We start from the raw sequence: 20,051 nt of genomic DNA, 5'->3' as shown, positions 1-20,051 counted from the left end.
TAATCATTCCTAGATATTTATCAATCATAGTATAAATAAGATACATTTTAATGAATCAAACAATATAATGTTATCTTTTTATGACTTGATGACTGATAGCTAACAAATACATTACAGCTTGAATACAAGAACCCTTATATTTAACCAAGACTTCCTTTAATTTTGATGCATCTTTAAACACTCTGTATAAACTCCAAATTTTCACAGAGCAGCCTGCTGGGCAACAGATTGTTATCATTACATTAAATACCAGACTTAATGTAATCTTAACTCCTTTAACTTCTTTTGCTTTCAATACCAGACTTAATGTAATCTTAACTCCTTAGTTTTTATTTAATTTATTTATTATTTATTATTTATTTTATTTATTTATTTTATTTCTTATAGCAATGTTGCACAGGTGTATAAATCAAAAGTGGAATGCATTTTGACAGACTGTTGTCACCATGTGTTTTTCATCTGCAACATAATCGTATTGAGCATGGTATTAAATTTCCTGCATCCTCAGTTACTGAACCTGTTGATTATGAAGGGCATTTTTTTTAGTTTTATAGATTATTCCTTTTATATACTCAATTTTTAAAACTTTAACATAAAAGTATACAATATATGACTAAATATACAACCTTAGCAAAAAAAAGTGTTTTCTAGCATACTTCAAATTCAGCTGAATACTATTAATTATACTATGCCACTTGAACTAAATCTCATCAACACTCTCATTTCTTTGAAATGGTGTGAGTTTTATCATTAAGTAAACCTCCTTTATTTTAGCAAACCACATGCTAATTTCTGGAGCTTCTGCTTTCCAGTACCGTGCAAATATTAAATGTGTGACAGTGATCAAGTTTAAGACACTTGGTTGGTTTTTTTTGGGGGGGTGGAATTCCAGGAACATTATTTAATAGCATGTATTCTGGGATACTTTCAGCTACTCTTTCTAACTTGGACAGCCGGACACGTCCTACCCCCTAGGCTGTTTCATAAATATACAGAGGAACAACAATGGATAAGGATGTAAACAGACTAATTATTATATTTTCCAAGGTAAATAGAATTAATTTGGAGTTTTAGCAGGAATGTCAAATGGCGTTGTTTAGTAATCTGGAGTAGATTTCTTTGCTTGGAGAGAAGTTGGATGACCATATTCCACCAAATAAGATGTCAAAAATGGAACAAAAAGCTTCTTAACTGCTGTCTATAGTGCAGCACAATGATCAGGCATTTCCTTCTGTAACAATTCTTGGTACAATTTCTTAAATTTTGGGTTAAGATCACTACCCCAGTGTCCTTAGTGTTTGAAAATCAATTTATAACCTAATCTGGAATTTCTATTGAAAGAAGTTCCTCAAATCACTCAGCCTTATCTTTATGAAGCATATCCAAATTATCTGCCAGTTTAGTAAACACAGACCACGAATTTCTTAGATTCAGCTCTAAGAAATTCAGCTCTTACTCATTTCAACATCAATTCCAAACAACGAAGAACAAGAAATGCAGGCACAATATGAATTTATATATCCTTTGGATTGGATTGCCCACCAAAAAACCTGATTGGTCCTAAGTTCATTGGTGCATTTAGAGAGTTCAGATATACATTGTGATTGGCTGCAATTGTGCAGTTCTCAAGCCCTTTTTTGCACAAAGTTCAATGGCGTAAATTGTCCACATACATTTGCATTAATAGGATTAACTGTATTTTACAGAACTTTGCAAATAGCTTTGATATATAACAATGCTATGCCTGATTTCCTTGAGTTCATTGCTGAGCAAAACATGTCTTCAAAACAACACTGTAAGTGAATAAAAATGGTCATATGTCTCTCAAACAGTTGTCTTTTGATAGTCAACAAACTTAAGTAAGAAGCAGCAAAGACTGAAAAATCTTCATTTTCAACACAGGGTTACTGGAATAGTACATTATTGAGAGAGTGGGCTCCATTTTTATTCACTGCAGTAATGATAATATGCAATGACTTCAGCAGGTGATCACTGAGGGCTTTTTTGCAACCTGATGTTGGTGATGAATGATACAGTGAATGGTGAAGACATTGACACTTTTTTCAGGTAAGCTATACACCTACAATAACAACCAGTCATTGACGGTGCTACATCAGTTGCACAAACAGTTATGTTAGATTCAAGTGAGTAGCCCTGCTGGTCTGAAGCAACACAAAAAAGTTTGAGTCCAGTGGTGATTTTAAGATCAACAAAGTTATAAGCTTTTGTGTGCATGCGCACTTCATCAGGTATGTTCACAAGTGTCTTTGAAGAAGAGCTTGACAATACAAAATACTCGTACAATGTTTGGATAATTTGTCAGATTTTAAATCATAACCTCCAGATTACTAAACATCGTGTGAGTTCTGATAAATGACTTTAAAACAGACTACTGCTGTTGCTTTGAGCTCATTAATAATTTACTGAACAGTTAAGCAGTTATTTATGTATTTATTTATTTATTTATTTGTGTATTTATTGATTGATTTTTATATTTATATACCACCTTTTCCTGAGGCTCAAGGCGATTTACATAAAATGTAGAAAACAGTACATGAAACTTAGTTTTTCATAACAACAATAATATTAATGTTAAAACTGTAACAGAGGTAACAGACTATAACAATGCGGTCCAGAGCAGAAGATATGAGTGGATTTTTTTGGAGGGAGCAGGGGCCCTGTAGATGTTGCTGGTCGCTCAGTCTCAACCAAATGCCTGGTGGAAGAACTCCCTTTTGCGGAACTGTTTTACCTCTGTCAGGGCCCTGATCTTCTCTGGGAGTTCATTCTACCAGGTGGGGGTCAGGACAGAGAAGGCTGTGGCCTCACTTGGAATACTGTGTTCAGTTTTTGGCACCCCAGTTGAAGAGGGATGTAGACAAACTGGAGCGTGTCCAGAGGAGGGCAACAAAGATGGTGAGGGGATTGGAGACCAAGACGTATGAAGAAAGGTTGGGGGAGCTTGTTCTGTTTAGCCTGGAAAGGAGATGGCTGAGAGGGGATCTGATAACCATCTTCAAGTATTTAAAAGAGTGCCATGTAGATGATGGAGCAGAGTTGTTCTCTCTTGCCCTAGAGGGATGGATCAGAACCAACGGGATGAAATTAATTCATCCATCATTAGACGGAAAAGAAATTCCGTCTAAACCAGGGGTAGTCAAACTGCGGCCCTCCAGATGTCCATGGACATCTGGAGGGCCGCAGTTTGACTACCTCTGGTCTAAACATCAGGAAGAAGTTCCTGACAGTTAGAGCGGTTTCTCAGTGGAACAGGCTTCCTCAGGAGGTGGTAGGTTCTCCAGCTTTGGAAATTTTTTAATAGAGACAAGATAGCCATCTGACGCTGATTTTGTGAAGGCTTAAGGGGATGCCAGGTTACAGTGGATGAGCGATCGGGTTGTGTCCTGCATAGAGCAGGGAGTTGGACTAGATGACCCATGAGGTACCTTCCAACTCTATGATTCTGTGATTCTATGGCATATACAATGTTAGAAGATGAGCAAGTGAATAAGCCTTTGATGGTGTAGATTAGCGATCCCCAACCTGTGGGCTGCAGACCACATGTGGTCCTTCAACTAATTGGAGGTGGGCCCCGAAGGACGCCTTCTCCCCCCACCCCGGCCCTTTACTTCATCCCCCCCAGCCCTTTACAACACACTTCATTGTTGTGGTGTGTCTGTATCTTATTTTGAAGGGATGTTTAAACATTACCATAGCAATCAGAGAGCGTTAGGGCAGTGGTTGAGAGTAGAGGAGCAAACTACCCCCCCCCCACCGGGCCTCAGTAAAAGGCGTTGAGTGGTCCCCGGCGTTGAGTGGTCCCCGGTGATAAAAAGGTTGGGGACCACAGCTGTAGATGGTGTTGTTAGGTCCAGTTACTGTGTCAATAGAGAGTATGTGGCAGCAAAGTTGGCATCTCGCTTTGTTACAAGCTCTAGTACAAAGGTCCATGTTCACATTAGATGCTGCTTTGTTGTGGACAAGGTGTTGTTTGAGATTGGGGGGCTGTCTGTGTGCAAGAAAAGGTTTTTAGCCCAGTACTTGGGAAAAAGAAGTGTCATTATCCTGTAGAGGTTGTAAGTCACTGATCATGTGTTGTACTGTCTTGAATTGAGTTGAGAGCTATATATAACCACTAGTAGTGTTCTGTTTTTTTTCTCTTTTGGGTCTGTCAATAGGTTTTCTCTTGGTAGCCTTCTGCCTTTGTTAATCTGTTCTTTGACTTCACTTGACCTTACTGGACCTAACAACGTCACCTACAGCATCAAAGGCATATTCACTTGCTCATCTTCTAACATTGTATAAGCCAACAATACCCCTCTGTTCTCTACATAGGACAAACAGGTCAAACCTCTGCCAAGGAATTAATAGACACAAGTCTAACATCAAAAACCACTGAAAAATCTGTAGGGGAACACTTCAACCTTCCAGGACACTCAAAGTAGTTGTTTTATTCAAAGGAGCTTCAAGAACAGACTAGAAAGGGAGATTGCAGAAATGCAAGTTAATACAACACTCAAAACAATGGGATACCCTGGACTCAACAAAGACATAGATTTTTTATCTCACTATGCATGCTGACCTTGTTCAGCTCTTATATCCACATTCCTTACAATCGTGTCTTCTATTTTATTTGGGACAATGTGACTGTAATTTGATGTTAGTAATATGTAATGTAATTTTGAATTTAACTCTGGTCTCAGGACAAGATAGTTGCCAGCATAGCTTGTCACTTGCAGGGATGTTTTCACACTTGGGTGGAGATGGATGGGGCTAGCAACAACTGGTAAAGTGACAGCCATTAATTACTAACATAGACAGTTTTATTTCTCCAATGATTTTGTGAACTACAACTGAACTTAAACAGACTGATTGACTGTTTTAGCAAAGAATTATCATATGGCATCATATGGCTAAATTTGGATGTTGTGACATAGTTTACTAATTTACCATAATTAGCTTTTGCCTTATATTTCCACTATTATGATGGTTGTTCATTAGTCTGAGAAAGAGTGCATGCATTTGAAAGCTCACACCTTAAATAAACTTTTGTTGGTCTTAAAGGTGCTATTGGACTCTAATTTTGTTGTGTTAAACATGGCTACCCACTTGAATCTCTCTTCATTGCCCTAAAGCATCCTCTATTTATTTTGCTGTAGTTTGAAATTACTATCTTAGCTGATGGTACTTTGTGCAGTGCGTGGAAAAATGAATAGCATCACATGCTTATGATGTTTACCATAAGACATTTACATAGATTTTAAACGTGTTTGTAGCAGCACTTTTAAAATGCATGTCCTTGAAAAAAGTTTGCTATATGTTGGTACTCTAACATTTATTATATATAAATACTAGATTAGATTCAGCCACTTTTTCTGCTGGTGAAAAAAAGGTTGAGGGATCCACTTTGACCTCCAAAACACTATACTGAAGATCATGAAACATGCATGGAGGATATCTGAAACAGGCTCTAACAAAGAAGCAACTGGGCAAGATTGAGTGTAAAGTTGACCCCTCTCCAGAGACCTGCTGAAGGCATCTCACAGTTAAAACCTGCTTTGCGCCTTCTGATTGGCCCCTCCGCTTGTCAGTCCAGGGCCATGGGACCAATTGTTGCCCTTCCTCATCACGGACTGAGCCCACCCAAACACCCCTTACTGTTTTATTAAGAGGGAAAAGATGTTTTATTAAGAGGGAAAAGATTATTCTATACATGGGCCTCCATGGGCTTTACTTCTGAGTGAATATGCTTGGGTTTTCATTTCGGCTCCAATTTATCTTTTTTAAAATTATTGTTAGAGAAGAATATTAAATAAAGCTATTTAGATCTGTCTGGTGTTGTCGTGATTAAGCCTTACAATGCAGAAAACATTGTTTTCTCCGTCTTCTTTTTTAACACTTGCCAAGCCATCTAACAGTAACTCTTTCAGTGTGCTAGCCAGTCTTAGGTGCCTGTCCAATGCACAATGCTGTAAGTGCCAGAAAAAGCAGAGGGAAATACATTTGTGCCCCTGGGACTTTTTATTTCTAAAGGAAAGACACAGCAGCATGAAGAGATATAGTGACTAAGAGGTTTAACATTTGCAGAAATAATAATAATAATAATAATAATAATAATAATAATAATAATAATAATAATAATAACCCTTATGTGGGAAAGCAAGAACTGTTCAATCAGTTTCAGGAGTTTAAATATTGCAGGAGACAAGACTATGAGAATAATTTTGATAAGTTAATGTGGGGTATATGTGATGGGTGGGTAAAATTCCCCATCTCCATTTAGGGAACTCTTGTGTGTAATACTTGACACATTCATAGAATAACATTGTAAAGCAATTGTGAAGCAATTATGGACTCCACTGATGTAATGGCTAGAATTTGAGACAAAGAAGAACTCCTTACTTACAAAAATTTCAACTTCAGCACTGGTGCCTAATTTGCACACTGCTCTTCCTTGTCAACAAAAGTATTCTGTGTCTATTCTGTGTCTACTCTCCTGTTTGCTTTGGACTGTTATCTCTGATGTTGTTTCCTGCTTCTGAAAATGGAAGTGTAATGGTGTTATAGTTGTCGGAGAGCTCCAAATAAAACTAGTAGGCAGAGTAAAATGATATATGGCCACTTTGCCAGCTATAGCTACCATCCAATTGCAAACTTAACGTGTTGCTTTCAAAAATATAATGTCAGTCACATATAGTATGTACTTCCTTGTATGTGTCAGTTGTGTGCATACTCCTTTTTTTTTCTTGCACACCAGCATAAAAATAGCAGTGAGTTAGATCCTAAGGATCTTTTCTCATCCTTCTGTTCCTCCCTAAGGGCTGGGGATGCTCATAAAATACATTGTTGTATGAGTAGCTATGTCAAGGAAGAGAAATTGGGTGACACCCCACCCCCCTCAAATGCTCAGAGGTTTTGGGGACAAGCAACAGACTCCTAAGGGAAAGGAAAACTGTCAGGAAATATGTTCCACCAACACCTAATATGAATTCTGCCATAGGATCAGACCTCAAGTTCGCATACAATTGTATGTATGTGCATTGCCCTCAAAGTTCCATTTTCCATAAAACCTGATTTGTTAGACTCAGAACATACATATACATATACATATACATATACATATACATATACATATACATATACATATACATATACATATACATACATACATACATACATACATACATACATATATATATATATATATATATATACATTTACCATAAGTTATCTGCTTCTAAAAATGAGAGGAATGTTTTTCTTTATTTCTCATATCGCTTTTAGCTCTTCCCTTAAATCTCATTGAGCCAGCTATGGCTAGTTTCACTTAGAAATCTCATAAGGGCCTGCGGAGATTGGGCTGGAACCAAATTAATTGGACCTTTGGGAGAAGCTGCAACTTCTGATAGCTAATCTGTGAACACAATGTGTCAACAACTTATTTCTTTGTAATATTAATATGGCTTTAATTAAAATAAATTTTTTACTCTTGTTTATATATAATATGATATCTGCTGTAGAGGGGTCATGTTGGAAATGCACTTGTCGTTGAGAGTTTTATGTTCACCCTAAGATACTAGCTTTAAATATTTAAAGGGCTGAAATCATACAGCAAGATGAATGAATGGAAAGGAGGGAGGACAGGACAAAATACTAAATACTTTTTAAAAAACAAAAAAGAAAACTGATATTTAATGGTGAACAATGGTGAGCCTCCGGGGAGGGCGATATATAAATATAATAAATAAATAAATAAATAACTTCAGTGTGCTCGCTGTGGTCAGCTCTGACAATGCAGTGAGGGAGGATTCAGATGCGAGTGACTAACATAGGTATGTGTAGGCAAGCAGACTAGTATTAATGTCTAGGCTAGGCTAGTATCTCCTGTGCAATTATTCTATGGGAAACACAGAACTATCCTATGCTACAGAGTCTTTTGGAATTAATGTATAAAATAAGCACATGTTGTAGGGAAAAATTAGCAAACAGAGCCAACTCTAAACCAGAGTAAGTTTGCTTCATTTAGGTTTGGTGTTTTGTTTTGTCTACAGTTGCACTAGGTCGTAATCAGCCCCTGAAAAAGGAAAAACCAAAATGGAAAAGTGATTATCCAATGACAGACGGACAGCTGCGCAGCAAGAGAGATGAATTTTGGGACACAGCACCAGCTTTTGAAGGCCGCAAGGAAATCTGGGATGCTCTAAAGGCTGCAGCACATGCATTTGAGAATAATGATCATGAACTGGCACAAGCAATCATTGATGGTGCAAACATAATGTTACCTCATGGTAAGTATGTCCATCAAGGACGGAATGTTGCTGTCAGAATGGCCTGCTTCTGCCATGATTAATTGTAGTTTTGTAGTCTGTTAGTTTATTTATCCTGTTGGCCATGTTTTATTACTTTGGTCAGTTCTTCTTGCATTCACACCTTCCCCCCCCCCTCCACTTTCACTTTCCTCCTCACACCTCTTCCCCATCCATCTTCATTCCTCTCCGGACTGCAACCTTGGGCCTGTCCGGTTATTGTAACTGTTTGAAGACTTCTCCTGGGGGTGGCACAAGAAGTTATATGCTTTGCCTCTGCCTCAGTTTTCACAAAGTATTGTTGGATATGTTTGCTTGCTCTGAATAAATGAAATCTTTTGCATCAAAGGTTTGCTTTTCTGAGCAATCGAAGTTCCTTACAGATAGTCGAAACACACTATCCAGATCTGTGTCCCCCGTTTGACCAACATGTCTACGAATGGTGATTCAGACCCCAAACTCTGCGAGGAAGGAGAGCGAGACAGCTCTCCTCACCCAGAGAGTTAGAGACCCATCCACTTTGTGCACATGGAGGGTAGCTATCCATCAAATGGCCCCCCTTTACCTAATTGGGGATCATTGGGTGGAGCTGCAACCAGAGAGTTAGAACTACCCACTACATGAGCACATTCATGGTGGGCACACTGAGCTAGAAGCGGGGGTGGGCAGTGCTGGAGAAGAATCAGGATGCTACATGACCGAATGATGAGTGGCCAGGGCGTCTACAACCTATGATCAGGATTATGCAGATTGGGCTGGACTGGTGCAGAACAGCCAGCCAGACCTGGAGACCATGGTATGACAGAAGATTTCTGTGATGCAGCTCAAGGCTCAGCTTGATGAATTCATAGGGACGATTGCATCGTTGTTCCTGGAAGATGAGGGGAAGGCGAACGCATTCGCCCAGCAAGTTATTAGCCGGGAGGCATCGACAACTGATGGTGAGGCGGTCAAGACCTCCTAGGGGTCTACCACAACACCAGCTGCCCTCACTGTGGCTCCTCAATTCGGAAATATCACTGGAGCTGTGATGCCAAATCCCACTCCTGGAGGCTTCAGCGAAGCATGGAAGTTGCACATCGTTTTCAACAGGTCCTCCAAAGAAACTGTTGTTTTTCCTGGTGCAGCTTACATGGATGAATGTGGGTTCTTCTTTCCTGATGGGATCAACCAAGTGTGCTATGTTGGTTCCTTTCTCAAGAAGGAGGCCATGGACTGCTATGTAGGTCTCTATGACCTAGACACCCCAGAGCTCTGGAACTTCTACCAGTTCATGTGACCACTGCAAAGGCAATTTATAGACCCTCTTCAGGCAGACACTGTCCAGAAGCAACTGCATAGCCTGCAACAAGGAACCAGGACAGTCTCCCCATATGCAACAGAGTTCCACCACCTGGCAGCTAAGGTCTACGACTAGAACAAGGCCACCAAGATTTAGGTATTTTGTGATGCTTTGCACCCCAACCTTCTGTGGCACATATGGGGGAGGCACGCCCCACAAACCTTATGGGATGGGTGTGCCTTACTGGGCAGTCGAAGGCTCGATTCCGGATCGTGGTGGAGGCTCAACACACTGGAGAACTGATAGATAAGCATGCTGGTGAGGGTTGAAAAACCTAACCCTCACCAGGGTGGCGGAGGTGGTGAAGCGTAAAGCTCTTCTGGGGTATAGGCAGGGAGGCAGTTTCTCAGATACACTGGGCCCAGGCCGTGTATGGCCTTAAAGGTGATTACCAAAGCCTTAAGCTTAATCCGGAATTCAACTGGGAGCCAACCGAGTTCTTGGAGTACCGGCCGGATATGAGATCTCCATGATGTCTTAGTGAGAATCCTGGCCACGGCGTTCTGCACCAGTTATAGTTTCTGGATCAAGGATAAGGGAAGGCCTGCGTAGAGCGAGTTGCAGAAGTCCAGTCTAGAGGTGACCATCGCATGGATCACTGTGGCTAGGTGCTCTGGTTCCAGGTAGGGCGCTAGTAGTTTGGCTAGTAGTTCCCCAAGCAAGGAAAGCAAAATAAAGATAATACCTTTGTATAGATCTTTTTTAGAGATTAGTGTTCCATTACAACTCCATTACAACTTCTTCAGTTAGTCTAGTGGATATGATACTGCTGGAGACAAGAACTGAAATACATAGGTTTATACCGGATGAGCAGCGGGCCTTGCTGGAGCTTTTATATTGTAAAGCTTTGCCTGTATCTTTTAGTTCTGTCTATATGGCGTTAGATGCTTAATCCTGAAATAATCTTTTCTCAAAAAAGATTTCTTGTTTACAAGTCTGGAATTCTGATAGAGACAGCAGTGGGATGGATGTAGGAAATAAACTGAAGCATGATCCAGACAACACTGAGGCACTACAATAGTTCAGTCGTGAGTTATCTATTTTGTCAGCCTATCCTGGACTAGATTGCACTCCCTCTGAAACGTGAATGCTGTTTGAGACACTCCAGTCTCGTGTAGCATATAGCACATTCAAATAACTTGAGTTGGTTCACCCAACTATGCCCCTTTCTGGAAAACAAGATCTGACTACCATTATCTATGCTCTGATAATGTCCAGATTAGATTACCACAATGTTTTTTACATGGGGCTGTCATGGAAGACTGGAAACATCAGTTAGTGCACAATGCATCTGCATGACACATGCTGATCAGATAACCTCTTTCTGCGATTAAAAGAACCCATCCATGCACACCTGATGCCGGTCCCAAGCCCAGATAAATGGGGAGTGTTAAAGAAAGCCCTGGTAACCTCCCTGTTAAAAAGTTTTTGCCAGGAAAATCCTGTGGTACAGCTCTCAACCCCCTTCAAGGATCGCTGCCTTGTTGTGGCAAGGGGGCTTGCGTAGTTCAGTGAAGCTATGAGCTATACCGTGCAGGGCCACCCAAGACGGACAGGTCATAGCTGAGAGCTCTGACAAAAGGTGATCCACTGGAGAAGGAAATGGCAAACCACTCCAGTATCTTTGCCATGAAAACTCTATGGACAGTTCCAATAGGCATAACGATATGACGCCGGAAGATGAGCCCCTCAGGTCGGAAGGTGTCCAATATGCTACTGGGGATGAGCAGACGGCTAGTACGAGTAGCGCCAGAATGAATGAAGCGACTGGGCCAAAGCCGAAAGGACGCTCAGTTGTGGAAGTAACTGGTGGCGAAAAGACAGTCCGATGCTGTAAAGATTTTTATTCCATAGGAACCTGGAACGTCAGATCCATGAATCAAGGTAAGCTGGACGTGGTCAAACAAGAAATGACAAGACTGAACATCGACATTTTAGGAATCAGTGAACTAAAGTGGATAGGAATGGGTGAATTTAATTCAGATGACCATCAGGTATACTACTGTGGACAAGAATCTCGCAGAAGAAATGGAGTAGCCTTCATAATCAATAAGAGAGTAGGAAAAGCAGTCTTGGGATACAATCCCCAAAATGACAGAATGATCTCAGTTCGAATCCAAGGCAAACCATTCAACATCACAGTGATCCAGGTCTATGCCCCAACCACTGCTGCTGAAGAGGATGAAGTTGATCAGTTCTATGAAGCCCTACAACACCTTCTAGAAGCAACGCCAAAAAATGATGTGCTTATCATCATGGGGGATTGGAATGCTAAAGTAGGAAGCCAAAAGATAACCGGGATAACAGGCAAGTTTGGCCTTGGAGTACAAAATGAAGCAGGGCACAGGCTGGTAGAATTTTGTCAAGAGAATACAATGGTCATAGCAAACACTCTTTTCCAACAACCCAAGAGACGACTCTACACATGGACATCACCAGACGGTCAACACAGAAATCAGATTGACTATGTGCTCTGCAGCCAAAGATGGAAAAGTTCTATCCAGTCAATAAAAACAAGACCAGGAGCTGATTGTGATTCAGATCATGAGCTTCTTGTTGCAAAATTTAGGCTTAAATTAAAGAAAATAGGGAAAAGCAATAGGCCACTCAGGTATGAACTAAATCATATCCCCGACGAATACACAGTAGAGGTGACAAATAGATTTAAGGAATTAGATCTGATAGACAGAATGCCTGAAGAACTATGGACGGAGGTTCGCAACATTGTACAAGAGGTAGCAACTAAAACTATCCCAAAGAAAAAGAAATGCAAGAAATCAAAATGGCTGTCTGAGGAAGCTTTACAAATAGCTAAGGAGAGAAGGGAAGTGAAAGGCAAGGGAGAAAGAGAAAGATACACCCAACTGAATGCAGAATTCCAGAGAAAAGCTAGAAGAGATAAGAATGCCTTCTTAAATGAACAGTGCAAACAAATAGAAGAAAACAATAGAATGGGGAGGACCAGAGATCTTTTCAAGAAAATTGGAGATATGAAGAGAACGTTTCATGCAAAGTTGGGTATGATAAGGGACCAAAATGGTAGGGACCTCACAGAAGCAGAAGACATTAAGCAAAGGTGGCAAAATTATACAGAACAACTATACAAGAGCGAGCTTAACATCCCTGATGACCACAGTGGGGTAGTTACTGACCTGGAGCCAGACATCCTGGAATGTGAAGTCAAAAGGGCTCTAGGAAGTCTGAGCAATAATAAAGCTAGTGGTGGTGACAGCATTCCAGTTGAACTATTCAAAATCTTAAAGGACGATGCAGTAAAAGTGCTACACTCAATATGCCAGCAAATTTGGAAAACTCAACAATGGCCACAGGATTGGAAAAGGTCAGTTTACATTCCAATTCCAAAGAAGGGCAATGCCAAAGAATGTTCAAACTACCGCACCATTGCATTAATTTCTCATGCTAGCAAAGTTATGCTCAAAATCCTACAAGCTAGGCTCCAGCAATATATGGACCGAGAACTTCCAGAAGTACAGGCAGGATTTCGAAGAGGCAGAGGAACTAGAGATCAAATTGCCAACATACGCTGGATCATGGAGAAAGCTAGGGAGTACCAGAAGAACGTCTACTTCTGCTTCATTGACTATGCTAAAGCCTTTGATTGTGTGGAGCACAACAAATTGTGGCAAGTTCTTAAAGAGATGGGAATACCAGAGCATCTTATTTGTCTCTTGAGAAATTTATATGCAGGTCAAGAAGCAACAGTGAGAACTGAACATGGGATCACTGACTGGTTCAAAATTGAGAAAGGAGTTCGGCAAGGCTGTATACTGTCGCCTTGCCTATTTAACTTGTATGCAGAGCACATCATGAGAAATGCGGGATTAGAGGAGTCACAAATTGGGATCAAGATTGCAGGGAGAAATATCAACAACCTCAGATATGCAGATGATACCACTCTAATGGCAGAAAGTGAAGAGGAACTAAAGAGCCTGTTGATGCGGGTGAAGGAGGAGAGTGCAAAAGTTGGCTTGAAACTCAACATCAAGAAAACAAAGATCATGGCATCCGGCCCTCTCAATTCCTGGCAAATAGAAGGGGAAGAAATGGAGATAGTGACAGATTTTATTTTCCTGGGCTCCAAGATCACTGCAGATGGGGACTGCAGCAAAGAAATTAAAAGACGCTTGCTCCTGGGGAGGAAAGCTATGGCAAATCTAGACAGCATCCTAAAAAGCAGAGACATCACCCTGCCAACAAAAGTGCGTTTAGTCAAGGCTATGGTCTTCCCAGTTGCAATGTATGGGTGCGAAAGTTGGACCATAAGGAAGGCCGAGCGTCAAAGAATTGAGGCTTTTGAACTCTGGTGCTGGAGAAGACTCTTGCGAGTCCCTTGGACTGCAAGGCGAACAAACTGGTCAGTCCTAGAGGAGATCAGCCCTGACTGCTCTTTAGAAGGCCAGATCCTGAAGATGAAACTCAAATATTTTGGCCACCTCATGAGAAGGAAGGACTCCCTGGAGAAGAGCCTAATGCTGGGAGCGATCGAGGGCAAAAGAAGAAGGGGACGACAGAGAATGAGGTGGCTGGATGGAGTCACTGAAGCAGTAGGTGCAAACTTAAATGGACTCCGGGGAATGGTAGAGGACAGGAAGGCCTGGAGGATCATTGTCCATGGGGTCGCGATGGGTCGGACACGACTTCGCACATAACAAACAAAAAAACAGCTCTCAAATGATTTTAATATGATGCCCAATGGCAAGCCCTCAGGCCAGAAGGTAACCAGCAAATGACTGGGGAAGAGCAAGGAACTGGAGCAAATATTTCTGGATTTTATGATGAGCCTGGGGCACATCCAGCAGGAACCTAAGGTATTGATGTTGCCAACTATGAAAGCAAAGGTCTGCACTTTATAAAAAGGCACCAAACAGGAATTTGGAATTAGGGCTGGGCGCTTTGGCGCCCAAAGCTGCCGGTTGCTCCCGACAAAGCCAGCACCGCTCTGCGGGAGGGAGGGAAGTCGCAGGCATCGGAGCACTGGCAGGCATCGGAGCACCGGCACACTGACACCCGCGCCTTTCCTCCCCTCCCCCCCATGGTGCCTGGACTGGCTGCGTTGGGAGTGACTGGACGCTTCAGGCACCGAAGCACTCAAACGTATTTCGAATGTTAGAGCAGTGGTCCCCAACCTGCGGTCCGCGGCCCAGTGCCGGGCCGTGAAGGCCAGGGCGCCGGGCCACGGTTCCCTCCCCCCCCCCGCAGTAAAAAACTTCCCAGGCCGCAAGCTTGCGACCCGGGAAGCTTCTTACTGCGGGAGGGGGGGGAGAGGGAATCAGGGCTGCGCTGCGCATGTGCGCTGCGCAGCCTGGCCACGCATGCGCGCTGCGCGGGCGGGGCAGTTGCCCTGCTGGTCCCCAGCCAAAAAAAGGTTGGGGACCACTGTGTTCGAGGACTAAAGGAAAATAGGAAATTGTCAGAAGAGAAATGACCAGGTTGAACATTTACCTCCTTGACATCAGGGAATTACATAGGACAGATCATGGTTTCTTTTAGTTGAGATTTTGCCATCTATTCAGGACACAATTCCATCAAAAGGAATGGCATGGCTTCAGTTGCAAGCAAAACATTTTCTCGAGCAGTGGAAAGTTTTCAGTGATTGAATCATGACAATTTGAATTTGTGCCAAGCCAATAAATATCTCAGCTATCCAAGTATACACTCTAACAACTGATGCTACAGAGGTTGATATCGAAGACTTTTATACCGCCATTCAAGACTCTATAAAACAAGTACCCCAGAAGGAGATAATTAACATAATGGGTGACTTTAATACAGTAGTTTTATGTAAACCGCCCAGAGCCATAGGGAAGGGCAGTATAAAAATCTAAATAAATAAATACATACATTTAAGAATTCATTTTTCTTGGATCACAAATTGATGTGAGTGGCGAAAAGAAAATGTCGAATTGTTCTGGGTCACTCAACTATGACGAGCTTGTACCAAACATGGAAAAACAAGGACATATGCCTGACTACCAAATTGGTAGGATCTATAACATTTCCAGTAGCTATTTATGGCTGTGAAAGTAGGATGATCATAAAATTGGTCAAGAGAAGAATCGATTCATTTGAACTTTGTTGTTGGAGAAGGCTTCTGCAGGTTTCATGGACAGGAAAAGTCACAAATAAAGAAATACTACAGCGCATAGTCTGATATATCACTGGTAGGAAAAATCACGAAACTCCAGCTCACTTATTCTGGCCTTATCATGTGATCCAACTCAATGGAGAAAATAATTATGCTAGGATTGGTCAGTGGAGAAAGAAAACTAGGTCGACAAAAGGTGCAGTGGTTGGACATGATCAAAATGGACACTGGCCAGAACATTGCATAGCTGAAGGAGGTAGTGCAGGATCAGGGATCATCGCAACAGCTGTGCCATGGGGTTGCCAAGAGTCGGACATCACTGAATGGCTGACAACAAACAACAGTTAAAAGAATTTCACTAGCTTTCAAATACGTTTTGAGCACTTTTTTTGTTATTTTTAGTCCATTTGAGACTGAAGGCAAATTACATAATCTAAATCTCAGCAATCAATAGAATGATTAATCTAGTAAACAGTATATTAGAACTAGAATTTCCAGAATTTGGAACACAGCTGCTTGATCAAAGTATTAAACTTGAGACATTGAACAATGTAGAATGTGGTATTTTATCAGTTAAAACAGAATGCATTTTCCCTGGTCAGTTCATTCTCTTTTAAAAATGCCTCCTGAACAGTTCTGTTTTACAGAGTTTGCAAATGCCAGGAGCATAAGAACCTTCCTGACTTCTTCAGGTAGACTGTTCCAGAGGTTTGAGGCCACTAGAGAATGCATATATACAGGCAGTTGTTGATCTTGCCTATCTGCATAGTGGCACTATCAGAAGGGTCCTACTCAGATGAGTGGTTGTTGCTGTGGGACATAGGTGGTGATGCAAGCTTGCAGATATGAGAATCCAGAGCCATGAAGGGCTTTGTATGTATCATGAATTAGTCCCAATAATTTATGGGTAGCCAATGGAATGACTGTAGAATGTGTGTAATAAGCAGCTCCTGATAATAACTGTGCTGTGTCATTTTGTACCAACTGACATTTCCAAGTTGGTTTCAAGGAAAGAATTACATAGAATAGGTGGCAGTAGTCTAGTCTTTGTAAAAATATTTTATTTGTGAGCTTAATGAACATAGTGAACTCCCATTCAGGTTTTTTTTTAATCCCCTGATCCCATTATTTACTTCTGTTTATCAAGAAAGTCAGTATAACAGTGCCATTGTACTTTAAATTCTTGTGTTGTTCTCCTGTTGACTTGACTAGTTAGTTTGGCCATTCTTGAAAGCTCTGCACATTTATCAAACCAGGCCAATAATAATGGTGATGTTGGAGCTTTCCATTCTTTTCCCAAATCATTCTCATCAAAGTTGTGGCATAGAAGAAAAGGACCTTTGCTTGACATGGTAAATTCTCTAGACAGACATTTAACAACATATATTCAGGTTTCATAGACTAAACATAGACTCTGATACAGAATGAAGTTTTGCTCAGAATCTACTGATTATACTACACCTCCACCGGATATGAAAGAAGGAATTAGTTTTATCATTGCATTTCCAACAAACATCATTATAATTATTCGTAATTATACTAATAACCTTTGGAGTAATGTACCAACAATAAAACTTTTTATACCAGCTTTTTCTTAATGGTTGACATTTTGTAAGCTTAGGTAACTTTAACCATAATCTTTCCCATTCTTCCATTGAGATGTTACATTGTAAGTTTTGCATACATTTAATCATACATTTTTTTACCTGCTCGGTTTCTGTATCAAATTTCAACAAAAGCATTTATAATTGACATTTCAGGTGTGGTTTACTCTGAAATATTATGTTTTCAAATTCTGGGTGCACTGCTATAGGATCTGGCTGTTTCAGGAATTCTAGCTTAAACCTTGATACTAGTTGATTATATCCAATTATTGTATGTTAATTCCTTCTTTATTCAGAACTAATAAACTTTTCAACATCCCAGTACATTTGAAGAGGTCTTTATATTTTATACAGCCAATTCTTTTCTGGTGTGGTTTGGAAAAATATGCCTCAGTTGGGGATTTCAATAATGATGATATGCCAGAAAGTCTTGATTTATATTTATTCCACATATACACCAAATTTGTTGCCCAGAAGTTCAAATTAAGTTTTCTCTTTGGTCCAGGCAGTGGCCAAAGAATACTGTGCAAGCCGCCTTGCCAGCCTGCTTTTTCAAATATTAGATCCCTAGCGGAAGGATCTTGAATCTATTCTTTTATTATTATTATTATTATTATTATTATTTAATTTCTAGACCGCCCTTCTCCCAATAGGTCTCAGGGCGGTTTATAACATAAATAGTTAAAACACAATAAAATCCCCATAAAAACCCCAATTAAAAGTTACATATAACATATCACATAACATATAGCGGCGGTGGTCACAATTCTGATCTTAGTTCAGCCTGGTGGAGAGAATAATGTTCAGAAGAGGGTGGCACCAATACAATAGATCTAACCATGATCTCGGTGTTAGAGATCTCAATATTGGAGGGGATCCTCTGATGGATTAGTGGGAGAGCTGCCCTGGCCTCAACCATATGCCTGGCGGAAGAGCTCCGTCTTACAGGCCCTGCGGAAAGCTGGTAGATCCTGCAGGGCCCTTAGCTCTTCTGGGAGCTCGTTCCACCAGGTTGGGGCCAGGACTGAAAAGGTCCTGGCCCGGGTCGAGGCCAGGCGCACATCCCGTGGGCCCGGGACAACCAGTAAATTCATACCCGCAGAGCGGAGTGCCCTGCGGGGGGCATAAGCAACCAAGCGGTCCCGCAGGTAGACGGGACCCAGGCCGCGTATAGCCTTAAAGGTCAATACCAATACCGTGAATCTGATTCGGAAACAGACTGGTAACCAGTGCAGATGACGAAGCACCGGCTGAATGTGGGCCCTCAAAGGTGTTCTAGTGAGGACCCTGGCAGCCGCATTTTGGACCAGCTGTAACTTCCGAGTCAAAGACAAGGGAAGGCCCGCGTAGAGCGAGTTACAGAAGTCTAATCTGGAAGTGACCGTTGCATGGATCACTGTGGCCAGGTGTTCCGAGGACAGGTAGGGCGCTAGTAGCCGGGCTTGGCGAAGATGGAAAAATGCTGTCCGAGCTACATTGGTGACCTGAGCCTCCATAGAGAGGGAGGCATCAAATGTCACTCCCAAATTCCTGGCAACTGGTGCAGGTGTTAATTGCACCCCGTTCAGGCATGGGAGGCGCGCTTCCTGGTCCGGCCCTCTTCTGCCCAGCCACAGGACCTCCGTCTTGGAGGGGTTGAGTTTCAGGCGACTCTGCCTGAGCCATCCAGCTACCGCTTCCAAACAGCTGGCAAATGTATCCGGGGTGGAGTCCGGCCGGCCGTCCATTAGGAAGTAGAGCTGGGTGTCATCCGCATATTGGTGGCAACCCAGCCCATAGCCCCGGACCAGCTGGGCTAGAGGGCGCATATAGATGTTGAAAAGTATAGATGTTCTGATAAGGCCATTAATGCAGCAGCGTGTGAATAAAGTTTTAAGTTTCGTACTCCTTGCCCTTTTTTTTTTCATACTAAGATTGGCCTCTTGTTATCCCAAATACATTTGTTTACTTCACTTAAACATTTTTGTATGGTGGTATCTTTGATTTGTAGTCGTAAGACTTGAAACAAAAAATTAAGCTTGGGCAAGATATTAATTATGACAGTGGCCATATGCGCTGACCATGATCATTTCAACCAGTACGCTTCTCAGTAATACGTAGCATTTGAGCAGTGTCCAAGACTTCTTCAACCTCCTCGCCTTTTTCTTTTTTCTTAGTAGTTCTTTTAGAAGTGGCCATATCATTTTTCGTTCTCCACCTGGAAAATAGATCAGTCAGGCTCTTCTTTTTAGGAGATTTTGAAAATTGTTGAAGTTTTACTGACATTAATTTTTACGTTGTGGCTGTATGCAGATTTATTTAAACTCAAGATGTCTGTTTATACTCCAAATAAGTACAAAACAACTGTTTGATCTTAAAGGTGCTGCTAAACTCAGATATCTCTTATTAAAGACAATCCAAAACTTGTTTAAGATTAAAACATCCAAACTTCTTAGTATATTCTAATAGCTTAATAGGGACAGAGACTGAAAAATAGAAACAAAATAAAACAGAAGGTGGAAACAAAATAAGTCAGCAGTTACTGTGAAGCACTTAACACATTTAAGCATTTTTAGATATTTTTAGATATTCAAAGTCAGAGGAAATTTAATAATAGATCCACTTTAAAAAGGGTGTAAGATCTACTTGCCAAGTCTTGTTAAAAAGGATCCTGCAATCTTCACAAGGTCTTCTGTAGTTTCAAGAAACTGGGA

At 41.3% G+C, this 20,051-nt stretch overlaps 1 protein-coding gene across 4 annotated transcripts in view; it reads left to right on the top strand.

Moving 5' to 3' along the window:
* UBTD2 (ubiquitin domain containing 2) overlaps window positions 1-20,051 on the top strand; it is an 83,595-nt gene that overhangs the window by 46,225 nt on the left and 17,319 nt on the right. For all 4 annotated transcript variants that reach the window (XM_077327063.1, XM_077327061.1, XM_077327059.1 and 1 more), the window contains exon 2: window positions 8,052-8,288. In XM_077327063.1, the coding sequence (XP_077183178.1) occupies window positions 8,114-8,288 (175 nt within the window). In that variant the 5' untranslated portion in view covers window positions 8,052-8,113. The remainder of the gene's footprint in view (window positions 1-8,051; window positions 8,289-20,051) is intronic.

Source organism: Paroedura picta, chromosome 3 (assembly GCF_049243985.1).
Source record: "Paroedura picta isolate Pp20150507F chromosome 3, Ppicta_v3.0, whole genome shotgun sequence".
Taxonomy (NCBI): Eukaryota; Metazoa; Chordata; class Lepidosauria; order Squamata; family Gekkonidae; genus Paroedura; species Paroedura picta.
Note: the sequence above shows the minus strand (reverse complement) of the source record. Positions and strands in the feature narration are given on the sequence as shown.